The sequence below is a fragment of the Scardinius erythrophthalmus genome, assembly GCF_964197995.2.
Source record: "Scardinius erythrophthalmus genome assembly, chromosome: 7".
NCBI classification, from domain to species: domain Eukaryota; kingdom Metazoa; phylum Chordata; class Actinopteri; order Cypriniformes; family Leuciscidae; genus Scardinius; species Scardinius erythrophthalmus.
In genome coordinates, this window is record NC_138227.1 from 41,610,554 (window position 1) to 41,633,208 (window position 22,655).

At 37.4% G+C, this 22,655-nt stretch overlaps 1 protein-coding gene across 2 annotated transcripts in view; it reads left to right on the forward strand.

Moving 5' to 3' along the window:
- The window catches only part of rsrc1 (arginine/serine-rich coiled-coil 1), a 153,283-nt gene that overhangs the window by 43,578 nt on the left and 87,050 nt on the right, over positions 1-22,655 (forward strand). For both annotated transcript variants that reach the window (XM_081371025.1, XM_081371026.1), the window contains exon 4: positions 1,383-1,568. In XM_081371025.1, coding sequence (XP_081227151.1) covers positions 1,383-1,568 — 186 coding nt within the window. The remainder of the gene's footprint in view (positions 1-1,382; positions 1,569-22,655) is intronic.

Below are 22,655 nucleotides of genomic sequence, written 5' to 3' on the forward strand. Positions count from 1 at the left end.
CTAGTTATTTACATGTCGCGGTATACACGGAATAAAAAAATCTGTTACGGTTGACATTTTCTTCCGCGGTAACAACATATACCGTCATACCGCCCAGCCCTACTTATGTGGTAAATAAAGTTATGCTAGCTTATTTAGCATCTAACTTATCAGCTTGCTATCTACTAGATGTATACATTTGTATGTGATATTTGCAATTTAAACATTTAATAAATATATTTCCCCATAATATCATCAAAACTTACTTCACTTTGTTTAGTCCACAGGCTCAAATGTGTGCCTTCAATAGTCTTGTGCTTTGGGCTTCTGTACATGTGATGGAGGCATGCACAGTGCCAGTAGGGGGAGTGGTCTCAATAGCCATGCAGTAAGCAGTGTGCTATGTGCATGTGATTGAGGAATGGCATGGATATTCAAGTGTATTTGAACAGCAACAGTTTGTTTTAGTCAAGATTATGCTAAAATATACTTTCCTCAACTATATTTAAGTTCCCTATGAAGAGCCAACCTTCAAATTTGAAAATTCCCAGTTTATTCCCGTTTATTCCCATAAATTCCTGTTAATTCCCTTAAATTCCCATTAATTCCCATGGAAAGTTTCCATCTTTGAAAATTCCCAGAATTTTGCAACCCTAGTCCCAATAAACCACACTTGGGGTCTTTGTACTTGCCTACTTGTTACGTATTTCTGGTATTTGGCCACAGTGTGCAAGTATTGAATGAATTGAGTATGTGAATTTGGATCTACGCATGACTTTTGCACATTTAATTAATTTTTTTTGCACTTTTTGCCTTTTTTTTTCTCCATGACAAAAAAAAAAAGTCGGGGTGAGAGATGATTGGGTCATGGGCTGAACTTGGCTCTCCAACAGTTGGCCAACAGCTCTCATACATGTCTAGAGCATACGCAGAGCACACTGCACCACACAGACACACTTGATGACTCAACAGTTTTAATTTGTGATTGCGGCAGCGTTTTTGTCGTTCTTCTCAGTTTGCGCAAAACCATATTAATATTACGCGCTTAAATTAACTATTTAAAATGTCATGTTTTACAATAGATGCATACTGTATCAGTAACATTTTGAGATATCAATGGAACAGACACCAGGTCACTGATGAGCCATAGACAGTCACAGTAGGAGTTGTGAATGGCATAATTGCTTTTGGAATTTGTTTCTGCAACTTTCATGCAACGTCCATGTTGAGTTCGAGGTTTAATCAATCTTGATCAATGCCACAATGGTGGCGTAATCTTTTGGCCAGTACAGCCTGGATGTTTAACAACTAAGCTAACCACTACTTAGGGCTGGTTCTTCTTTTTTTTTTTTTTATATGCTTTTCCAGTTTATATGTATTTTTGGTGTGCGTGTTTCTTGAAGGTCTCGTTCCCGTCACCGAAAGTCTCGCAGTGGCAGCAGTGGCCGGTCCAGCAGGAAACGTAGTCGCAGCAGAGAACGAGAACGAGATCGTGGCCAGCGCAGAACTCGAGACAAAGACAGGACACGAGACAGAACTAAAGACAAAGACAAAGAGACCGACAGGGCCAAAGACAAGGACAAACAAAGGTAATACTTTCTTTTTGAGCCATTTGAATTTCCAAGCTCTCTCTTTGTTTTTTCTCTAGCACGCACGCACACACAGAAACACACTCCCAAACTGTTCCAACCCATCAATATATCCATCTCATGTCTGAACGAAATCTTATAGTTTAGATTCAGCTGAGAGTTGAGCTCAATCGTGTGGTAGGCCTCATCCATCCAGCCTGATATCTGCCCTTCAAACTCAGTGTATACACCGTCCCGCTGGGCGTCTAATGCATTTCCTTCTCTCTCACTGTCTTGATTTATACCCCAGTGTAATATGCGTGAGCAAGAGCTAACTGCATTTCCATCTCCGCTCTCCTGTTTGCCCCTCTCAAGCTCCACCTTTACTCTAGAGAGAGATTTTACTCCAAGACAAAGTGTTCTCCTTTCCAGTTCCAATGACAACAGTCAGTAAGACTGAACATATTGCGTGAACTTATTTACAACACGGAAACACCAGTAATTATAGACGTGCAAAATCTATTCAAGATGTTATGATTTCTGACATTCTGATGTTTGGATGGTTCTAGAAACATTTCCAAATAAAGGTATACATCTTACTAAATGACAGCAGTAATTATTACAAGGATCATTAGGTGTAATATGTTGTGGGGCCACTTCCCTCGCGAAGCCCCTGTCCATGAAAATTGATTGGCTATGAAGTAAGTAACCCACTAAAGAATACATAGTCTGGAGAGAAATAGTTGATTAGTGATTAGTGACATGATGGAGACAGGTCTTTTTTCCTCAAGGATACATAGCACCACATCTAGGGCCTGTTAACCATTCCAAAAAGTGAAACAAATGTATATGGATAAACTTAATAACATTTAACTAGGGGTGGCCTATATAATTATAGACACAATAAACCAGTAGGAATTTGACAACTGGCACAAAAATGGTCTCGGTTACGCTTGTGATGTTACAATGCCTGTCATCACGAAAGTTTAGCATTTGCATGAATTTTTAAGCTTTGCCAGTTTAAACATCCAACAATTTTAAACCAATCGAGCCTAATAAGCTGTGAAAGAGAACTCGTGTCTGACAGACTTTGTTTTGTGCTCATACACCAGTATTCAATTGAGTTTTTTATCGCAGCTTATCGTGTTTAAACAGTCAAATACACAGAGAATAATGTCAAAATACCTGTCTTAGGGAGTGTTCACATAAACACAGATGGTAATGGCTTAAGTAAATTAAACAGCTGGGGGAAACTGATGTGTGTTTGCTGTGGGCTGTTTACATTAATCTCACGTCATAAAAGCATCCTGAGGTGCAGTACATTCTCAGACTCAGCCGAACGTACATCTGCTGGAAAATATCCATTTGAAAAATATTGGAATCGATCCATGAATCGCAATGCATCGATTTATTGTCCAAGCTCAAAAAATAAATACATTTTTTATATATATATATACACATATATATTACATATATTACATATATATATGTAAAGTTTTAGCTCAAAATACCTCACATATATTTTTATATAGTATGTTAAAGTTGTCACTTTTTGAGGGTGAGCAAAAACGCACCGTTTTTGTGTCTGTTCCTTTAAATGCAAATTAGCTGCTGCTCCCGGCACAGGGGGCGGAGCTACAACAGCTTGTGTGCGTTTACCTCACACAGACATGCACTGAACATTTCAAAAACTTTTAGCCTTTTATGTTCAAACCGAAGTCAGAAAGATGGAGAGACTCAAGAAGTGACAACATGTAGACAACATTTCTGAATGGATAGTTGGTGAATTTATGTCAGGGGTGCCCAACCCTGCTCCTGCCGATCGACTGTCCTGCACAGTTCATCTCCAACCCTAATCAAACACACCTGCCTTTAATTTTCAAGTGATCCTGAAGACCTTAATTGGTTGCTTCAGGTGTGTTTGATTAGGGTTGGAGATAAACTGGGCAGGACAGTCGATCGGCAGGAGCAGGGTTGAGCACCCCTGATTTATGTAGTTTATGTGTAGTTACCTTCTAGTCATTGATTAGCATATTCTGTCTTGATAATCTATGAATCGTGTTCAGGGGGCGGGGTTTATGTAAATTATGGTGATGTCATAACCCGGGAGGAATGTCGTGCAGTCTCTACCAGCCGTTTGTTGTAGTCTTTAAAAAGCAATTTCTTTAAAATAAATTATCTCCCTTTGCTTTTAACTTTGAGTGTTGTAACTTTGCAGATATTGTTTATGCTCAAACAGCAACATTACAATCATATCCAACCACCCCTTTAAAAAAATGCAGTATTTAGCTTTATGGTGTAATGATATCTTCACTGTTACTTCATTGTTAATAAACACAAGTCTATGATTTATTTATAGTCAAGTACATTTACAGTGGACAAATGTACGTAAACACTGTAACTTGAGTAGCTTTTTCAACTGTGGTGAGTAGGGGTGTGCGATATTGACAAAACATTATATCTCGATATTTTCTGGGATTTTCTTGATAACAATTATTAGACGATATTTTGCTGAGTGTGTTTATTGTGTTGGTACTTTGGCAGGTTTAGGACTGTCGTGGACAGCCGACTCCTAAAGTTTTTGATATTCTTCATACTCTGTGTGGTGGTCAGTTCACAGCAGTGACAGAAATTATTCCAATATATTTCAATTGATTTTTACCTAATATGGGCATTTTTACCTTTATAAAGCCACTTTTTAAACCTAATTATATGCATCCATCCTCTTTTGTGTCAATTTCATAAATTTAATCAAATTAAATTATAAAAATAAGACACAATAGGGCTGTTACCAATCAAATTAAATCAGTATCAACAAAATTCATCTTTGCAATATTGAATATTGATATTTAAAATTATTTAAAACAAGAAAACCGCCAGTAGGTGGCATCAAGTCACTGTTAATGAGCGAATCATTGAGATTGAACCGATTCATTCAAACGGCTGATTCATTCAAGGAAAGAAGCATTTGGTTATCTTAATCTATCCTAGTCAACTGATTCTTCAAAAAGCTGATTCACTCAGTAAGGAAACACCGCCGTGTGTGGCTTTGTTTTGAACTATTTTCGTTGGTGAAAGAGCAAAAACAGTCAATATGGTGTCTAAAATGTAAGTCACTTAATATTAACTTCGTTTATTAAAATTGTATAAAATCAATATCACATTTGTTATCATGCTGATATTTGGAGAAAAACTGCACTCTTGTGATATTTATTGCTAAATCACATAAGACTACATCACGCAGTGAAAGCGTGCACTCTAAACGCGCACCTGCACTAGTCTAATCTACAAGACTACATCACGTAGAGCAGCAGTCCCCAACCTTTTTTGCGCCACGGACCGGTTTAATATCAGACAATATTTTCACGGACCGGCCTTTAAGGTGTGGTGGATAAATACAACAAAATAAAATGATACGACCGGCATAAAAACGTGTATTTTTTAAATATAATAATAAACGTGAATCCAATGTGTAGGCCTACTCGCAACTTTATTAGCAGCGTCCTCGTAACATCGCGTCTAAAGACAACTGAGAAAGCCTGAACACAAACAAAATGCCCCCCAAAAGAAAAAAAAATCTCCATGTTTTCGGTGCTGATGCGTTCATGTAACATGTAAGGGTGGCGCTGCCAATAAAGCACCTAAAAGCTGTCACAACGAACCGGCAAAAGACATGATTATGAATATGTAAAATATAGCAGGAAACATTTTAATTGTTTACTAATAAACAAGTGTTTTCTGTGTCAGTGTCGGCTGGAAAGATGAAGTTGACGATGCTGACTCGTGATCTTTGCAGTAGTGAACGCGCCAGAGAGAAATGCACATTTCATACGAATTACATAAGCAGAGAGCAGTCTGTTTTCTTTCGTTTTGAATTGTTCGGTTTAAAAGTAGACATGACAAACTTTCTATTTATGTCTCAGGTCTGTGAGGCAAGTTGGCTACCTTATAGCTTAATTTCGGTTAATTTATGAGACGAGCTCCAGTTCACGCGCCGGCGCCTCCGTGTCATGATTATCTATTTTGTACTATATTTCTTATACTTATACTTATACTATTATACTTCTTATTTATTAAATCCAGGCAATTGGTTGATGAAACATTGATTAAAATTAAGATACAATTAATACAAAATTAAATAAAATTTAAAGACAGGCTTTGTGCTTTCTGTTTTAGGTTTCTGTGAATGTTTTAAAGCAGTCTTTTAGTGCCGCTTTCAGAGCGCTCACGTCCGTAACGGAGAACTGTCCCGTCTGTATCACTTTTTTTTTTTTTTTTTTTGTGGAATACATTTCTAAATAAATGCGAATTATAGTCCAGTGCGACTTTATTTATTCTTTCTGTGTGGCCCGGTACCAAATGTCCCACGGACCGGTACCGGTCCGCGGCCCGGGGGTTAGTGAGCCCTGACGTAGAGTATGCATGCACTCTCTGGGTGTGTGTGAGGGATAGGCTATACTCGATAATGCCAAATAGCACATCGATAAAACAACAATTCCGATATTATCGCAGACGATCAGTCGCAGAGCTACTTGATCCTTCAGGTGATCTGGTGAAACTACTGGATGAGTCATGTTTTAATTGAATTGAATAAAAGTCTTTCTAAATCTATCAAAGAACTAGTGATGAATCGGTGTAAACAGTAAACACACATTTTGATCCCCAGACACTTGCTTCTATTCTTTGTTAGTCTGTGCGTGTGTCCTATATTTTGTTTCTCTGCAGCTTATATGTCCTAGGGGAGTCAATACATGTAATTGTGGCTGTAATTAGGGGATGTGGCTGGGATGACATTAACATAATGGAGGGACAAACACAAATGAGCAAACACAGGGGCCGTTATCTTAAACACTTCAGACCCTTGGGACCCCCTGCCTTAATCTGAGCTGCAATCTCCAATAACTCCATTCACTCTAATATGCTTGTTCACTTACACACTTTCCTGTAGGACACATCGGTCTTCGCTTTCACAACTATCTTTACTTATTAGCAGTTTTTATTGAATGTTTAATATCAAAGTTGGTCTACTGTAATTTCACTTTAATGACATTTGGAGGTAACATAGATTTGATGGTCTAGAACAGGGATTTTCAACTCTGGCCCTCGAGGTCAGGCCACTTTTGTGCCAAGTTTAGCCCCAACCTTGATCAATCTCACTTGCCTGTAACTTTCTAGTGATGCTGAAGACCTTGATTAGCTTGTGTTTGATTAGGGTTGGAGCTAAACTCTTCAGGAAAGTGGATCTCTAGGGCCAGAGTTGAGAATCCCTGGTCTAGAACGTAGATAGGATTGTGTAGAACCAGTTGGTTTTCTATATGCAACCTGATGCAGGCGGCAACTGTGAGCCAGTGAAGTGAGCTAAAGAGGTGTAACCTGCAATCTCTTGCAAACCAAAGACCATAGGATCACAGGTATGGGCACGAACAAGATCAGGGTGACGTAAGGAAGTGCTTTGGGCCAATCATACACTGTTTACAGTAAGGCTGTTTTTGTGTTCCACTGCACTGCTTTTAATTGTTTTTCAATGTAAACGTGCTAGATAGACGTCATCGAACATTATGCCGCTTCTCGCTGCTTTTTCAGTGCAAAATGCATGTTTTGTTTATTTACTAATTGATAGATTGATAGATAGAAAGATAGACAGACAGACTGACAAAAGCCCTATTCGGACGGTAATCGTTTTAAATGTGGAGGTAGGCAATTGTACTAATTTCCCAAGCTTCATTATAATTTTAATCCCATCCTAGTTGACTAGCTTAGTAATTGTTCCAGACTTTTTCCTGGACTGGACGTTCATGTTCCAGTAGAAATTACAGTGTATTTTACCCTCTATAAAATGGCCTGTAAAAACAGCCGCAGTAGTAAATTGTCTTACTAGTAAAAAAGCCAGTGAAGTTCCCCAAGTGTCTGAACTGGATGTTGTTTTATAAGACAATACCAGAAATCGAAGACACTCGCTTCCAAACTTGGCTGTTGCTTATAGACTTGCGGACTTGGAGGGCTGAGAACCAAAGGGCACGAGTAGTGGATGGTAGTTCAGATAGCCAAGACTGTAATTAAATCAGAGCCGGCACCAGCAGAGCACTGAAGCGGGAGTGTCTGAAGGAACAAAAGGGGGTGATGACAAAACACAAAGTTTCCCAGCTTTTAAAACATATGTGGCCCATTCACGTATTTGCTGGACCGCTACTACTACTATTGGAATTCAGTCACACAGAACATGTTTTTGCTGTTAAAAACTTAAGACACAGGTCAGTGGAAAAAAGAAAAGTATTGAATAATATTACATAAAACAAAAGGGAAAATTGCATAGGCCACCATATTTGAAAATTCGATTCATTGCTATCAATGAAATAAGCACATTTCAGGCCACTAGATATAATTATATCTTAGACACGCAGTTTTACCATAAATACAATGATACCACCACCAAAAGTAATGAATTGTGCCTCCTTTACAATAAAACAAAAGCTCATTGCAACTGCGTCACTAATGTAACACACACTAATGTGACCCATTTAACCAATGCATAATTTTATGGTAAGTTAGCCTGAACAGTAACTGGTGACAAACAATAACAATACAGTGAAATAATCAACTAACTACGACCAAGCCCAATGCCATCATATCTTTAGCCTGCTCAGCAGAGCTGCATTCATCGTGGCGCGGGAAATTTGGGTGTCAAATTTGCCAATAAAAATGTGACTTTGTGAAACAGACTGTCCTTAAGTAAATTGTTGCTTTAGAAGCCTAATATTAGTGCTAGAAAGCCTATGCACTTGGCAATTGTGATTTTTTTTTTAATTTATTTTTTATTAGTATAATTGCAATAGGGTTCCAGCACATGTGTAACAATACAGTAGACACGCTAATATGTTGGCTTGACAAAGCGGTTGTTGGGTAGCCAGGATAGTTGCAATGCTGCCAGGGAGTCCTGGACAGTTGCCCAGGGTGTTGCTATGTGGTTTCTGTGGTGTTCTAGGTGGTTGCTAGGACGTTTCTTAGCAGCTGCTAAACACAAAAACATTGTCTGTCTACAGGAGAGCGTAGTTGGCCTGTTGTGTGAGTGCTGTAATGGCTGATGGAAACTTCTGTCTGTGTATGCAGTTATGCTGTGTTACCTGTCAAACATCATTCATCCTTACTTTTGCAATTTTGTAATTTTGTTTACACATCTTGATGTTGTTTCTTTTATTTTGTAAGTTACATTGCAAGTTAAACGTACTTAAACGTGTATAGGCAGTGATTTCTCTTATTTTAAAAATATTATCAAGCATTCTATTTTCAATGCAGTTTAATAAAATAAATGTAAAAAAATAACAGTAAAATGTGTAAAATGCCTGTATATAGGTTATATAACGGCACCGGTTTCTAAATATTTCTTTGTTTTAATAGTCTACTGCAGGGTTTCCCAAACGGTGGTTTGCTGCGCTGCGTGTTTCAGAGTGAAGTGTTTCACTGTGTTCGTTTATGTGAGTGCAGCTCATGATCCGGTCTTTTCAGTGTCTCGGAGAGGCACAGTTTGCACTGTCCATAAAATTACTGATGCCAGAATCCCTTTATTTTCACATACCCATCATTTCTAACATTGTTATGGACAGATTTGAAATTTTTATAAACCTGTTGTCAACTAAACAAAGACTTTCTGCAGTTTTCCTCCAAAAGGATTTTAAAACATAAGATCTATACTATTGTAACTTGAAGTGTAAAATTAAATTATTATAATTATTAAATATAATTTTTTTATTATAAAGTACAATTGTTTTATTACAATAGTAATTTTTCTTGCATCATCTAATGTTGGTTTCTAGAAAGGAAAAGAAAAACGTAAATTATATAAGCACAACATTTTTTTTCTTCAATTGTTCATATTTTTATCATTTTCATAATTTTTTTATTTAAAAAAAATCTGTCTTTTCACCATGTTATTTTGTTTTTGTGCTCATTGTAATGATCATCTATTGTGAAATTGTTCATGTTCAGTGTTGGGGTAACACATTACAAGTAACACAAGTTATGTAATCAGATTACTTTTTTTCCAAGTAATGGGTAAAGAAACACATTACCTTTCAATTTACGACAAAATATTTATTTTAAATAAGTAATGCAATTTTCTTTGCTTTCCCATTTATGGATTGACAGCTCTCCTGTCCCTCTGTTGAGAGAAATCAGGAGTAAGCGCATAAGCGATGGATGTGGGTGCTGTGAAAAAAGTTAAAACTAAACTGCATTTACTTGCACTTGCTCAAAAACAGCTCACAATTAATAAAACAGTAAAATGCAAACTCGGAATGTGGCGTAAACCTGCAATAATTAAATATGTTAAATAGCACAAATATACTTTTTAATCTCACTTTATTAACTAATGCTGTTTACCTTCGATGATTCAGTTCAACCATACAAGCAAAAATGTCTTAAGATAAACATCACACTTGTTTTCTATCCTTCTATTCTGGATTGCAGAATAATAGCCTTTTCTTCTGTGATCTGGCATAGCAGTTAAAGGTTTGTTTGAGCTGTGCCCTCTACTGTACAGGCGTGAATTTGCATTTCCTTCATCCTGAGGCGTATTCATTTCACTCTTGGTGGGAAAGGGTCTTTATTTTTGCCAAAAGTTTGTTAAAAACAAACAAGCAAACAAGCCCAGCCATGGGGCCTGATGTATAAACGTTGTGTACACACAAAAAAGTCATTGAAATGTGCGTACGCAATTTTCCATGCACATATTGGAGTTTATAAAAAATGAACTTTACACTCTAGACCATGTGTACGCACTCTTTTACTGGAGTGAGCGAAATAATGAAGTAAACAGAATGATTTAAACTGTTTTACATCTGATATACACATTTAGATTAATATATTGCACTCTCTTTGATGGAGGAAATCACTCAAATGACAAAGTCCTTATCCAGAAGTTAAACAAAAATGATATGAATTTACATATAAATGTTTTTGAACACTTTTCCTGTGGCACACTATGTTTTAATGACAGTGAGGAGTGCTAGGAGCGTGATAATTCCCTTATTATAATAATAAACTTATTTGCAGAACGCATGTTCTGAGAAAATATTTCTGGCGAGGACAATGATCAATGATGCACACTTTCATTCTGTGGTAGAGTGGTCCATTAGCTGGTTTGAAAAGGTCAGATGAGACAGTACTGTACAACCACTGCTGCGCGCTGTTGATGTTGTGTGCAGACAGACAGTAGCCTAATGATAACTCCCTCTGGGATTCTCCCAACATTACAGAACAAACAAACAAACAAACAAACATTGTATTTGAAGGATAGAATTTAAAGGCAAAACAGTAAGATTTCCATGTTTGTGAAAATGCTTTGTTTCAGTGACGCGCTGAGTAAGACAATTATTTTAACACTGAAAAAAAAATAACAAAAAATAGGCCTATCAATTTCCATTAAAGATATACTATATAAACATCCTAAAACATATGTTTACCTTATAGGCAAAATTGTATACATTTGGTTGTTTAAAACAATTATAAATAGCCACTGTTTGGCCAGTGGAAAAGATTGAGAATAACTCTTCTCTGAAAAGTATTTTATACAGTTTTTGATAGACTATATTTATTTGAAAACAAAACGAGGATATTAAATGATGTTTGGCAATGTAATGTGATGGCACAAATTGCGTTTATAGTCTGTATCTCATATTTTCCTAATGTCTTAGCTAACCGTTAAACACAGTATTCCTTGGATGGGGATATACATATGGAAATGATATGAAGATGGCGTTATGCATTGTAAAATGAGGTGTTGTAAGCTCCATTTATGGTTATTTTGCGGAGGAGACTGGGATTTCGGATTTCGCTGCCTGGGTTTTACTGGGATGAAATCTATGGACAATTTTATACATGAAGAGCCCAGGTGAGAAAAAAAGCAAAAGTATTGTGTAACATTGCTTTCCATAAAAATCGCCTAGCCTAGCCTAGTAGTTTCTTTTTTAGGGAGCAACGCAATATTTTAACGCATTTCTTTGACAAGTAACTTTCCCCTACACTGTTTATGTTTGGCATACTTGTACATACAGCAGGTGATCATGATTAAAATCACCCAGTCATTGGACAGATATCTATATTTACTTCCCATGTTACCTCTATTATCTAGTGCTGTTGAATTATGACAAAAATCATAATTGTTGATAATTTTCCTTGCTATTATAATCATTCTTATGAATGCTGATTAATAGAACTTACTTTACAATATTTTTTTTTTGCATTAGGGAACCGCGTGTCATGTACACATTTCAAAAGCTGAGAACCATTTCAGAATGAGTTAATTAATTATTGAAATATTAATTATTAGTTTTATGCACCAGTTATACAATACAGCAACTAAATGCTCAGTTTAATAACTTTTCTTTAAATTGTTAATAAATTATATTCAGCAAGTGAGCGAGGATTATGTCTGTGTGTTATATGGAGAGGGATGCAGATGATATCTAGGTGTTTTTATTAGCATAGAGAGCTGATAATCAATATAATGACTACAGTATAATGTTGTGAAAACTACATGACTAATGAGGATTATGATAATATGATTAGGCTAATGCAGAATGTGTGTGTGTGTGAATCACGGACCCATCAATCACTCTTACGGTTTAGAGACTGTTGTGCTGCGCTCAGGGACATATGCACATTAAAAGCACTTCCCTGGTGCTTCATGTTGGCTTTTCTCCTCAAATAGCCTTTTCATTTTTTCCCTGGATTTTTTTTTTAGCATGTTGTGGTTTGTTAACCTGCTGTATGCACTCTGACACAGACACATTTGAAGTGGTTCATGAGTGATTTGCATCCACGTTGCGGGACGTATGTGTGTGAGGATCAAAGGGGAAAGCGGCGTAGCGGGGGGCTTACAGACCCACGTGTGGTGTTGTTTTCATGAAAGATTTATCAGACCTCTAGGATGACAGCAGGCTTCTCCACACCCAGCACAATGTGTTTTCATGCAACATTTATTGAAAAAGACAACACATTGTAAAGCGATCTTACTGCCTTTTAAGGCTAAATTGGTTATTGTGGTGTGTGTGTGTGTGTGTTTGCCTATTTATGACAAATTTGCACCCTGACAGATGATTCTTTTTATAGGGATCATGTCCTAATTTGCATATGTTTATTATTATTATTATTATTATTGTAAAATGCAGAAAGTTTTCTATTAGGGTTAGGTTAGTGTGTGTGCATGCGCATTATATAGTACTATGAAACAGTTAGTATAGTAAAAATAGTACATAGTCAATATAATTTAGCAAATGACATTTGAAATGTATGCATTGTTATTGATTTGCAGAGCTTAAGTCTGTCAAGTCTTTTAGATTTGGATGCTGGTGGTGAGATGCACATAACAGAGATGCACAGATTAGATTATAGATGACTGTAACCATTTAATTTCGTTAACGAAAACTGACGAAAAATGTTCGTCGACTAGCTTTTTGACGATGACGAGACGACACCATTAAACATCTTTAGACGATAACTGTGACTATATCAACAAGTAATATCGTTGACGAAAAAAAAAATTAAAAACATAAAATCATACTAAAATGTAGTTAACACATAAAAACTTTACCAAAATCTTTCTTTTCGAATTTTTGTCGAAAAAAAGAAGATACAATATTACAGCCTCTTCGGCAATCTTTCATGTTTGTGGTTGCCAGATGTCAAGAGTTTAAATCCCCCAATCAGAACTTTTCTCCTAAAATGATCCATTTTCTGCCTGGTGTTTTACTCAATCTCTGGCAGTGTTGCACACGCACTCTCTCTACACTGCGGAAGAAGCGCCAATGATCTGACAAACACGTAAGCTGGAGTTCATATTCTACTTAAATGAAAGTGTCATTCAGTCAGTCTGTGTACTTTCACGAGCCGCTTGCACTGTTTGCTCTGACTAAATCTGCCATCAAACATTCTGTGATGAACTGTAATAAATCCAAACATGGATCTCGGCGATTGCTGAATAAATGCACTTACGCAGCTCTGTGTGACAATACAAAGCCTTTTTACTGTTGTTAGTAATAGCAAAACAGTAACCTAACTTGGAATGAATGGAATCACTATCAGGCATTTCACCGTTTTAATTTCAGAGAGAAGTTTCTAAAGTCAAATAAACCATGCGTATGAGTTTGTGCTTCTAGGTGAAAGATGTTCAATAATTCTGATGAAAAGTAAAAATGTATTTTTTAAATGACAACAATCATTGCGGTTATAATTTTGATCAAAATAATCATTATTATCAGTTTAACCGTTTTGCAGCATGACGAGTTTTCATTGACTAAAACTAAACAAAATCAGAACAAGGTTGACTAAAAATGATAAAAAATTAAAAAGTACATTTGACACAGGACTAAGACTAAAACTAAATAAAAAATAACACTGGTAACCATCAAATCTTGGGTTGACCAAGGTTGAGCGCTACTTGCGAAGATGCACTTTGATATAGCGCCACTTAGCGGTCAAAAGCTGCAAATGCATTTGTCACAGAAACAGCGCCGGTAATAATTCTGGTCGAGCACCATCTGTACTCACAATGTTTTGTCGACATTAGCTTGTTATTGTTATAAGTTATTGACGCAATTGCTCTAAAAACCATAAAAAGGTTATACTTTTTTTAATTAGATTTATTTAAATGTACGTGATGCTGACTTAGAATTATGCTGCTATCTTTTTAAAATAGACTTTTCATCTGAGTTTCGATTGTCGCATTTACAAATCTTGAAATGCTGGTTTTCCCGTCTTCAGATGTTTAGTGTGTTTGATATGGGGGTGGACATTGTGCGTGTGTGTGTGTGTGTGTAAGGACTGCTCTGGCCACTGCTAATCACAATGGAAACACCCCATGTGAGCAAAAGAAAGCTGGAACAATCCACTTACTGGCCTCTGTAATCTGGTTAACCATTAGGAGGTGGTTAAATCACACACACACACATGCCCGGAGCTTCTGGGCTGTAGGACGGGCACATGTTGTCAAAGGTTGCCAAGCTTTTAACATGTTAAGCATTTTCTGATTATGTTCACAATTCTTGTTTTACTGCCTTGTAGGGGTTTATTAGTTTAGTTTAATCATAAGCACAATCGCAGTCACTCACACACACAGAGATCCAGCCCTGGAGCGTGATGACGGCGCTCAGGCAAAACCAAATGAAATCCCACAATCCAATTAAAGTGATCTGCTCATGCTGAGCGGTGCAGTCGCCATCCACAACAAACTCATATCTAATCAGTAGTGCCTCACTACGGCCCTCTTTTACGGGCGTTTCGCAGGGACGCGCACACGCTGAGCTGAGCCTGATGGGCCTGTAATGTGTTTGCGCTGTTTTATGGGCCAGACAGACAGAGGGAGGACTGATTAGAACCGGAACAGCTGCTTATGAGATCCCGACATGACAGACCTCTTTCTGGATTTAGGAGCGTTATGGAAATGTGCTTGTCAACACATCCACTTCCCCGTTTAGCTACAGTGTGTGTTTATTTCACTGTCCCTTGTCACATGCTCTCTCTCTCTCTCTCTCTCTCTCTCTCTCTCTCTCTCTCTCTCTCTCTCTCTCTCTCTCTCTCTCTCTCTCTCTCTCTCTCTCTCTCTCTCTCTCTCTCTCTCTCTCTCTCTCTCTCTCTCTCTCTCTCTCTCTCTCTCTCTCTCTCTCTCTCTCTCTCTCTCTCTCTCTCTCTCTCTCTCTCTCTCTCTCTCTCTCTCTCTCAAACACCTTCCAAAAGACAGCGAAATACGAAATAGCACTTCACGTCAGTTCACTCAGAATTAAAATTTCCTGATACTTACCCCCACGTCATCCAAGATGTTCATGTCTTTCTTTCTTCAGTCGAATTTTTTTTTTCTCCATACAGTGGACTTGAAGGTCCAAATTGCAGATTCAATGCAGCTTCAAAGTCTCTACACGATCCCAGCCGAGGAATAAGAGTCTTATCAAGCAAAAACATTGGTCATTTTCTAAAGAAATAAACATTTATATACTTTTTAACCGTAAATAACCGATGGTTTGGCTAGATAAAACCTGCATGTCCGTGTGAATTGGATGTCTTTATTTAAAAATAAATAAATAAATAAAAACTGTAGGTTACAGCGCTAACTTCCTTTGTATTGATATTTAAAAAAAAATTGCCATCTGCTTTATAAGATATTAGCATTGGCGATCAAAAAACAAAACAAAATTGGTCGATCACTAATTTTGACTTGTAACACAGTTCGTAGAAACAAAATATCTCATTACCAAATGCACTTCCTAGCACTCTAATGGCGCTCAATGACCCGCGAGCTTCTGAAGAGTTTACATCGTCTTGCTTGCATCTGATCCAAACCTTTTTCTCGACACAAAGATTATCATCTGTGATGATTGTGAAACTGAGCATGAAATTCTGCGTCTAACGGGTTTCATTTCACTGAAGCTGTGCGTGCTCATAGGAATTCCAGTATTATGACAAGTACTTAATCAATAGATGCTCTAACATATAAGTGTTCTTATTCTTGTAATAAACATGGACCAGATCAGAATCAATGTCCACAGCTAATACAATTGAGAAAAATAGCAAGCTGTCTCTATTGGGTCTTTTTTTTTTTTTTTTTTTTACATTATTATTTATGGGTTTTAACTGAATAGCAAACTAGCAATAATGGGACAGTTGTTCTCATCTGTCAGATTTTCCTCCCACAACGCCTCGTTTTGACTTTCTCCTAGTCTTATTGTGTGCAATTTGATTGATATGAGATATTGAGATCCATATAGTTTTGATTTACCTTATACTGTTTAATCATGCGTTATGTAAACAGCTCGGCTGGTTCTCTTGTACTTCTCTTGTGGCGCGAGTGTACGTTTCTTTAGAGATAGACAGATTGTTGACATCACTCACTGTGTTACAGCTTTGAAAATGTAAGAGTGTTTGAAAGCTGTTTAATTTGCAGCTGTACACACGGGCAGGGAAGTGTGTGGGTGCCATGTTTACCATTCAGACCGAAATGAATCAAGTTGATAAATTATGGACAAGAGATTGTTATGACTTCCCCATTAGTCAGTTTGCTATTTTCACCAAACTGCCCAATGTAGACCTTTGAAAGGCTTATTAGAGGTGAATTAAAAAAGCAACGCACACTTTTATCATGATTGTGTTTTTTGGGTGTGTTTTCATGTTTTCATTTAGTGTGATTACAGTGTTTCCCACAGGATTCTTTTTAGACTGGCTCTCAACTCTTTTGATTTCAAAGACCCCACTGTCCAAAGACAATATTTGAAGATATTTCTGATAGTGTTGCTATAATAACAAAACTGCTCATTTTCAAGCTTTTGGCAATATAGAAAAATAATTCCAATAATTGTTATTATAATGAATACATTTTATAATTGAAGTAACTCAGTGTTATTCATGGTTTACACTGTTTATTACCAGTGAATTTACACTAGTTTTCTAGTTTGTGATTGGAGTTTTTATTTTTTTTTAATTGTTTTTAAATCACAAATAAAAATGTTTGCCCAATACAATATTATATAGCTTGACAAAAATGCATGTAAATTCCTTAAAAATGTAAATGATGTATGAAAAAAAAGACTTATGCTTTGTTTTTAATTGCCTTGACCTGGAAAGTTATCACACTTTTCAAATTCCCTCATACAGGACAAGTAGTCCAAGAGCTAAGAAAAAAAAATGGTAGTTGTTAATGGGATCAAATTACATTAAGAAATATGATTTCATCTTTGCATGTTGATTTTTTTTTAGCTGGATGGTTTTGTCTTATGTTAAGACTGAAGCTCCCTTGTGGGCCCTGGTTGAGAATCGCGGCTTAAAGGTGCTCTAAGCGATGTCACGCGTTTTTTAGGCTGAAAATGTTTTTGTCACATCCAGCAAACATCTCCTCACTATCCGCTAGCTGCCTGTCCCCTGAACACACTGTAAAAAAAACTCTGTCTCTATAGACAGCCCAGGCTCCACAAACGACAACAAAAACAAACTGGCCCAGCCTGGACCACGAAACATAACAAACAGTGTTCCAGCCAATAGTGGAGGAGAGAGAAGCATGATGAGGGAAGTTAGCTAGAGGAGAGATGTCCTAGACAACGACTAACGTTAGAATTATATTCTCTTGAATTTTGATATGGCCGACACACGACCAAAGAGACGACGTTCCGATGAACAAATAGCAAAGAAGAGGGAAAAGGAGATGGAACGCACAAAGTCCCGAATTTACATCGGAAAATGTATGTAAATGTATGTTCTGTTTCAGGAAGCACGGAAAGGAGGGGAAGGGGACGGGATGATGAGGAGGGAGGGATTCGTTTTGTTTGACAATACTTCGAACGTCAACAAGAAGTGACGTCACCCAATTTTCTTCACTTGCAAGCGTTAAACACTCAAGCTTTTATTCTGGTGGAAAACTGCAGGGAGACCATTGAAGGTCAAGTATGCAGTTTCTGCGACACTAGTGGCACCTAGCGGAATTACAAAAATAAAGCTTATTTTAAAACAAACTCGCAAACGTGTTTCGCCTCCCCCAACTCAAACATTACAAATACAGCACAACAACAAATATAACAAAACACAACAAAATAAAGGTTCATATTAGGAATATTTTAGTGTGTAGTTTTGTGTCATGAGTAAGCAATTGAGTAGGCTAATCTGGCGCCGCCTGCTACATTAGCCACGCACCAAACTCTGGAAAGAGATTGAGCGATCTGAGCGGACCGGTCTCAATGTTTAGATGGTGCATGGGGGGCTCAATGTTTACACTTCTGGGGGAGATAAACCCATGAATGGCATACTAATAGTAGTCAATGAACAATAAACTGGGTTAAGAGCATGTATTTTAACATAAAAAACTTACATACTTCACCTTTAAGTTTATGTGTTCTGTTTACTTAATGGTTTATAATCACTTCTCATTACAAATTTAGTGAAATGCTGTAAACTTTTATCCACAAAAAATAATGAAGATTATGTGAATGTGAAAATGAACCTGACGTAAGTTGCGTCCTCATGTGCATGTTAAACTTGCAACACATGCAGAGATTCATTTTGCAATGTTTAGTATGAACCGAGAAAACACCAGATCACCAGCTGTACGCATGCAAATGAACACGGTTCTGCGCATCGCTCTGAAACACACACCGCAGCAGACTATAATTGCTTGTGTAATTAAGTCACAGTCTTTTGCGATTTGATTATCGCACTAAGCCATATCACAATTTTTTTTTCATATTTTTAATTGTATGCAAAAAAAATAAATAATAATTGCTTCATTATGAAACTGTGACAGGACATTTTTTGGTCACTGCATTCAACACAGATTGTCTTTAGCATAGACCTTATTTTATGTGACAAACTGATTTATTAAACATCTACTCTAGAGGGTATTTGATGATTTTCCATTGTAGATTATAAACACGTCCTTTTATTTATGCAGGCTATTTCCTTTGTAATTTTAGCCTGTATGGGATCAGTAGCCCATATTGTTCTGTAGCTCTCTTTGCATCACCAAAGAAACACCTCTCAGCCTTCCACATGAAGTCACAGAGCAAACCCCAAAGAGCAGACGCCACATGGCAGCATAGCGCTTGAGGCCAGATTGGATTTTTTTCCCCCATCCTGAGGAAAGAGAGAATAGGGGTCTTACTGTCCCTTCAAGCAGGGGACAGCGGAGAGATATTCATAAAGGTGGGCTCTGATATGAATAAGAATCGAGAGTCCAGCTCCGATAACCCACGGGTGGCCAGCGCCCCTCTGCCCAGTGCTTGGTCCCTGACAAAGACGGCTTTGTGACCACTTATCCAGTCTGTACAGTGGTGGGAGCTCATACGGATAATCGCTCTAATCTAGTTAAGGTTAAAAGAGGGCCATGACTGAGAGCTGGCCTTACACATACAAATCTCTGCGCGCAAATCCGGTTTTAGGCCCAAAACAAGAGAGGTGTCATATTGATTATTCTAATAGGAAGCTAGCAGCGCTGTTTACCTCCAGCCAGCCAGTCACATCAGACAGATGGGAAGAGAGAGGCAGAAGGAGAGAAAGAGAGAAAATAATCACTCGGTTAATGCATTATGTGTATTCATGTATTACATTAGTATACATATTTATAGAAATAGAGCAGAGATAATTGAGTAATAGGGCATCTTCCTGTATTAATGCCATCTAAATTCCCTAGTGTATGGCTTAATGAGTGGCATGAGTGGAGTTGCTCAGTGTGGTGGAGTACATGTACTAACCGCTAGGCCATAGCACCAACCTCATTGTTTTTCCTGTCAGTGTTTTCAGTAGGTGGTACAAATAACAGTACAATTTCACGGTTCTCTGAACCAATTTTGGTTTCAGAGCAAAAACTGTTAGAACTATTTAAATATTTAATTTATTTACAAAAAAAATGTAATTGAATTTATTAATATCAGATCGGATCTCTCGCACTGGAAGCTGTCCAGTCCAGTTCTGTTCACACAGCGCAGGTTTTCTGAGAATGCGGTTGTGAGTCCTGAAAATGTACAGGTATGAGAGTCTGGTTATAGAATGCGATTAACACTCCCATAAATAATTGATCTGTGCGTGAACGTAACTGTAAGGACTCAAATACTGGACTCACAAATGTATTCTGTTGCTGTGTGAATGTGGCCTAATTCGCCAGTGGTTCCCTCAAGATTTTCATATGGGTTTATATAATGGGGTTTTTCAGTGTAGGAGTAAGGTCTGTGGTAGGGCTGTGTATCGATTCAGATGTTCCAATTCGATTCGATTTCGATTCGCAAGCTCTAAATTCAATTCGATTTCAATTCGCAAGCTCTAAATTCAATTCGATTTCGATTCTCGATTTGATTTCGATTCTAAATTCGATTTCGATTCCCGATTCGACTCAATGGATATAGATTTAATACAAATACTATATTTATAAAAAAGAACAGTGAACATAAGTTTACAAGTGGTTAATTAATAAAAAGAAATTAAGAGCCACAAACCTGTATATTAAACTCTTTTTATTTTAGGGACACTTGGGTATATAACCCAACTTCAAATGCATACAATGAATAGACAGGGTTTTGATACAAGATGAAAAATTTATGCTGAAAATTGACAAGTCAGAACAGTCACATGCCTTGATCAATCAGGATCAGGTTATTTTATGTTTAAGATAAAACACACATAAAATCTCACAGCATTAGCTGTAACATGGAGACTGCAAGGCTATAAACAGTGCTAATACTGGCTTTTGGGTGATAGATAAACAAATATGGAAAAAAATCGATTTGTGGCTTTTGAGAATCGATTTTGAATTGACCACATTTTAAAAAACGATTATTCGAAAAATCGATTTTTTTGCCCAGCCCTAGTCTGTGGTAAACATAAGTTGACGATACTTGGACATTTTGTTCTACAACGTAAATTACACACACTCACACCCCAAATGTTCTTATATAGTTACTTATTAGAAACAATTTTTTTTTTTTTATTAACAGAACAGCTTCAGAATTTGTGTTTTTGATTTAGGTGTCTGTATATCGTGCAGCCTTATCATATTCAGCAAAAGACAGAACTATATAATGCAAGCACTGTAAAAGGTTTTGCTCAACACAGTCACACTGATATCGCAAGACAGCTTTTCATCTCGATGAGAAATATCGTCACATTTTATTATTGCGAATTCTCATGGGACGAGATCTCGTCACACCCTTATCAACTGCCAATGAGTTCGCACTGAACAAAATTCTGGTATTTTGAGAGGCATTGAGTGGATTCTGACTTGTGTAAACACGTCTGATTGGCCATAGTGTTCACGCACTTAACATTGTCTACAATGCTTCAAAAATCCTGCTGTAAATAGAAACCTTTGATGCTCTTCACAGAGCGAGCACTATAATTCATCTGTTTTGAAAGCTGCTGCCTAACAGTGAGTACCAAGAAGAGTCGGTACTCAATACTATCGGTACTGCAGAAAGAAATATCATTACATTTTTTAAATTTGGTGCTGGTGCCGGTTCTTTTGACAACACTATAATTATAATTAAAATAACAATAAACAACAAAAATAATGACCTAGTTATGGCATGAAAATCTAGATGGCGCAGGCTGATAGGTCTTTAACTCATTCGGTAGCGATCACATCATTATCTGCATGGCACAGCTAATTGGTTGCTATTGCATTAATGACATTAAGTCAACATTCAAACAAATACCAGTGTGTTGCTGTTAGCAGTATGCAGCACGCTTTCAGAAACCCTCCTCCTTCCCCAACTCCACCTGTATCTAATGTATGTTACATTGTATGTTACATTCACAGCAAAGTCTGTTGAATGTATTAGCAGTAGCGAGTCTCTGAAGTGCTTGCTCTGGAGCAGCAGCAGTGTAGCAGATCAAATCCGCCAAGACCAAATACATTAACATTGCCATATCCATTACCATGCCAATCTCTATTACCGCACCAATCTCCCGAGAGTTATCATGGCAGAATTAATGCTTCACTTTGTGGCTTCAGACTCTCCTTACCCTTGCAATAAACAATTGTTCCATCAAATACTACAGTTCATCTGTGTTGCAAGCGTACTAATGAGAATAACTATATTTGGTTTGTCGTTTTTGAGCTTTATTTTCTTGACTATGCTATTTAGAGAGTAAAAGATGGGAGATAGAACAGATGTTTTAGAAAAGAGGTGTACAGCCTTGTGTTTTTCTTAACACTGTGTGTGTGTGTCAGGTTGGAGATGTCACATTGCTGTAGAAACTCGGTGGACAGATGTCTATATTATTCAGTAATGTGATGAAGCTGATTACCTTGTTAACTCCAGTGTCTAAGTGCATGGGTGCCGTTTGCAAATTAAGTGCTTGTTTCTCCCTCCTTCTCAATTCCTCTTTGATACTGTTTTTATTCGGTGCCAGCACCATCTTTTTACATGCTGCCATGACAGATGCCATGGCATTGTCCAAATGCAGTGTTGGCAGCAAGAATATCTCCATGAGCCGTTTCAATACCTCCTGCCCTGCTCATTGTGCTCTAACCAACTGAGCTCTGCCTCAGAAGAAGAAAAAAAACTGCAAGTTTGAAAACAAATTGTCATTCCATACAGAAACTTATTGATTTCATTGTGATTATTTAAATAAAATTGAGTGAGGATA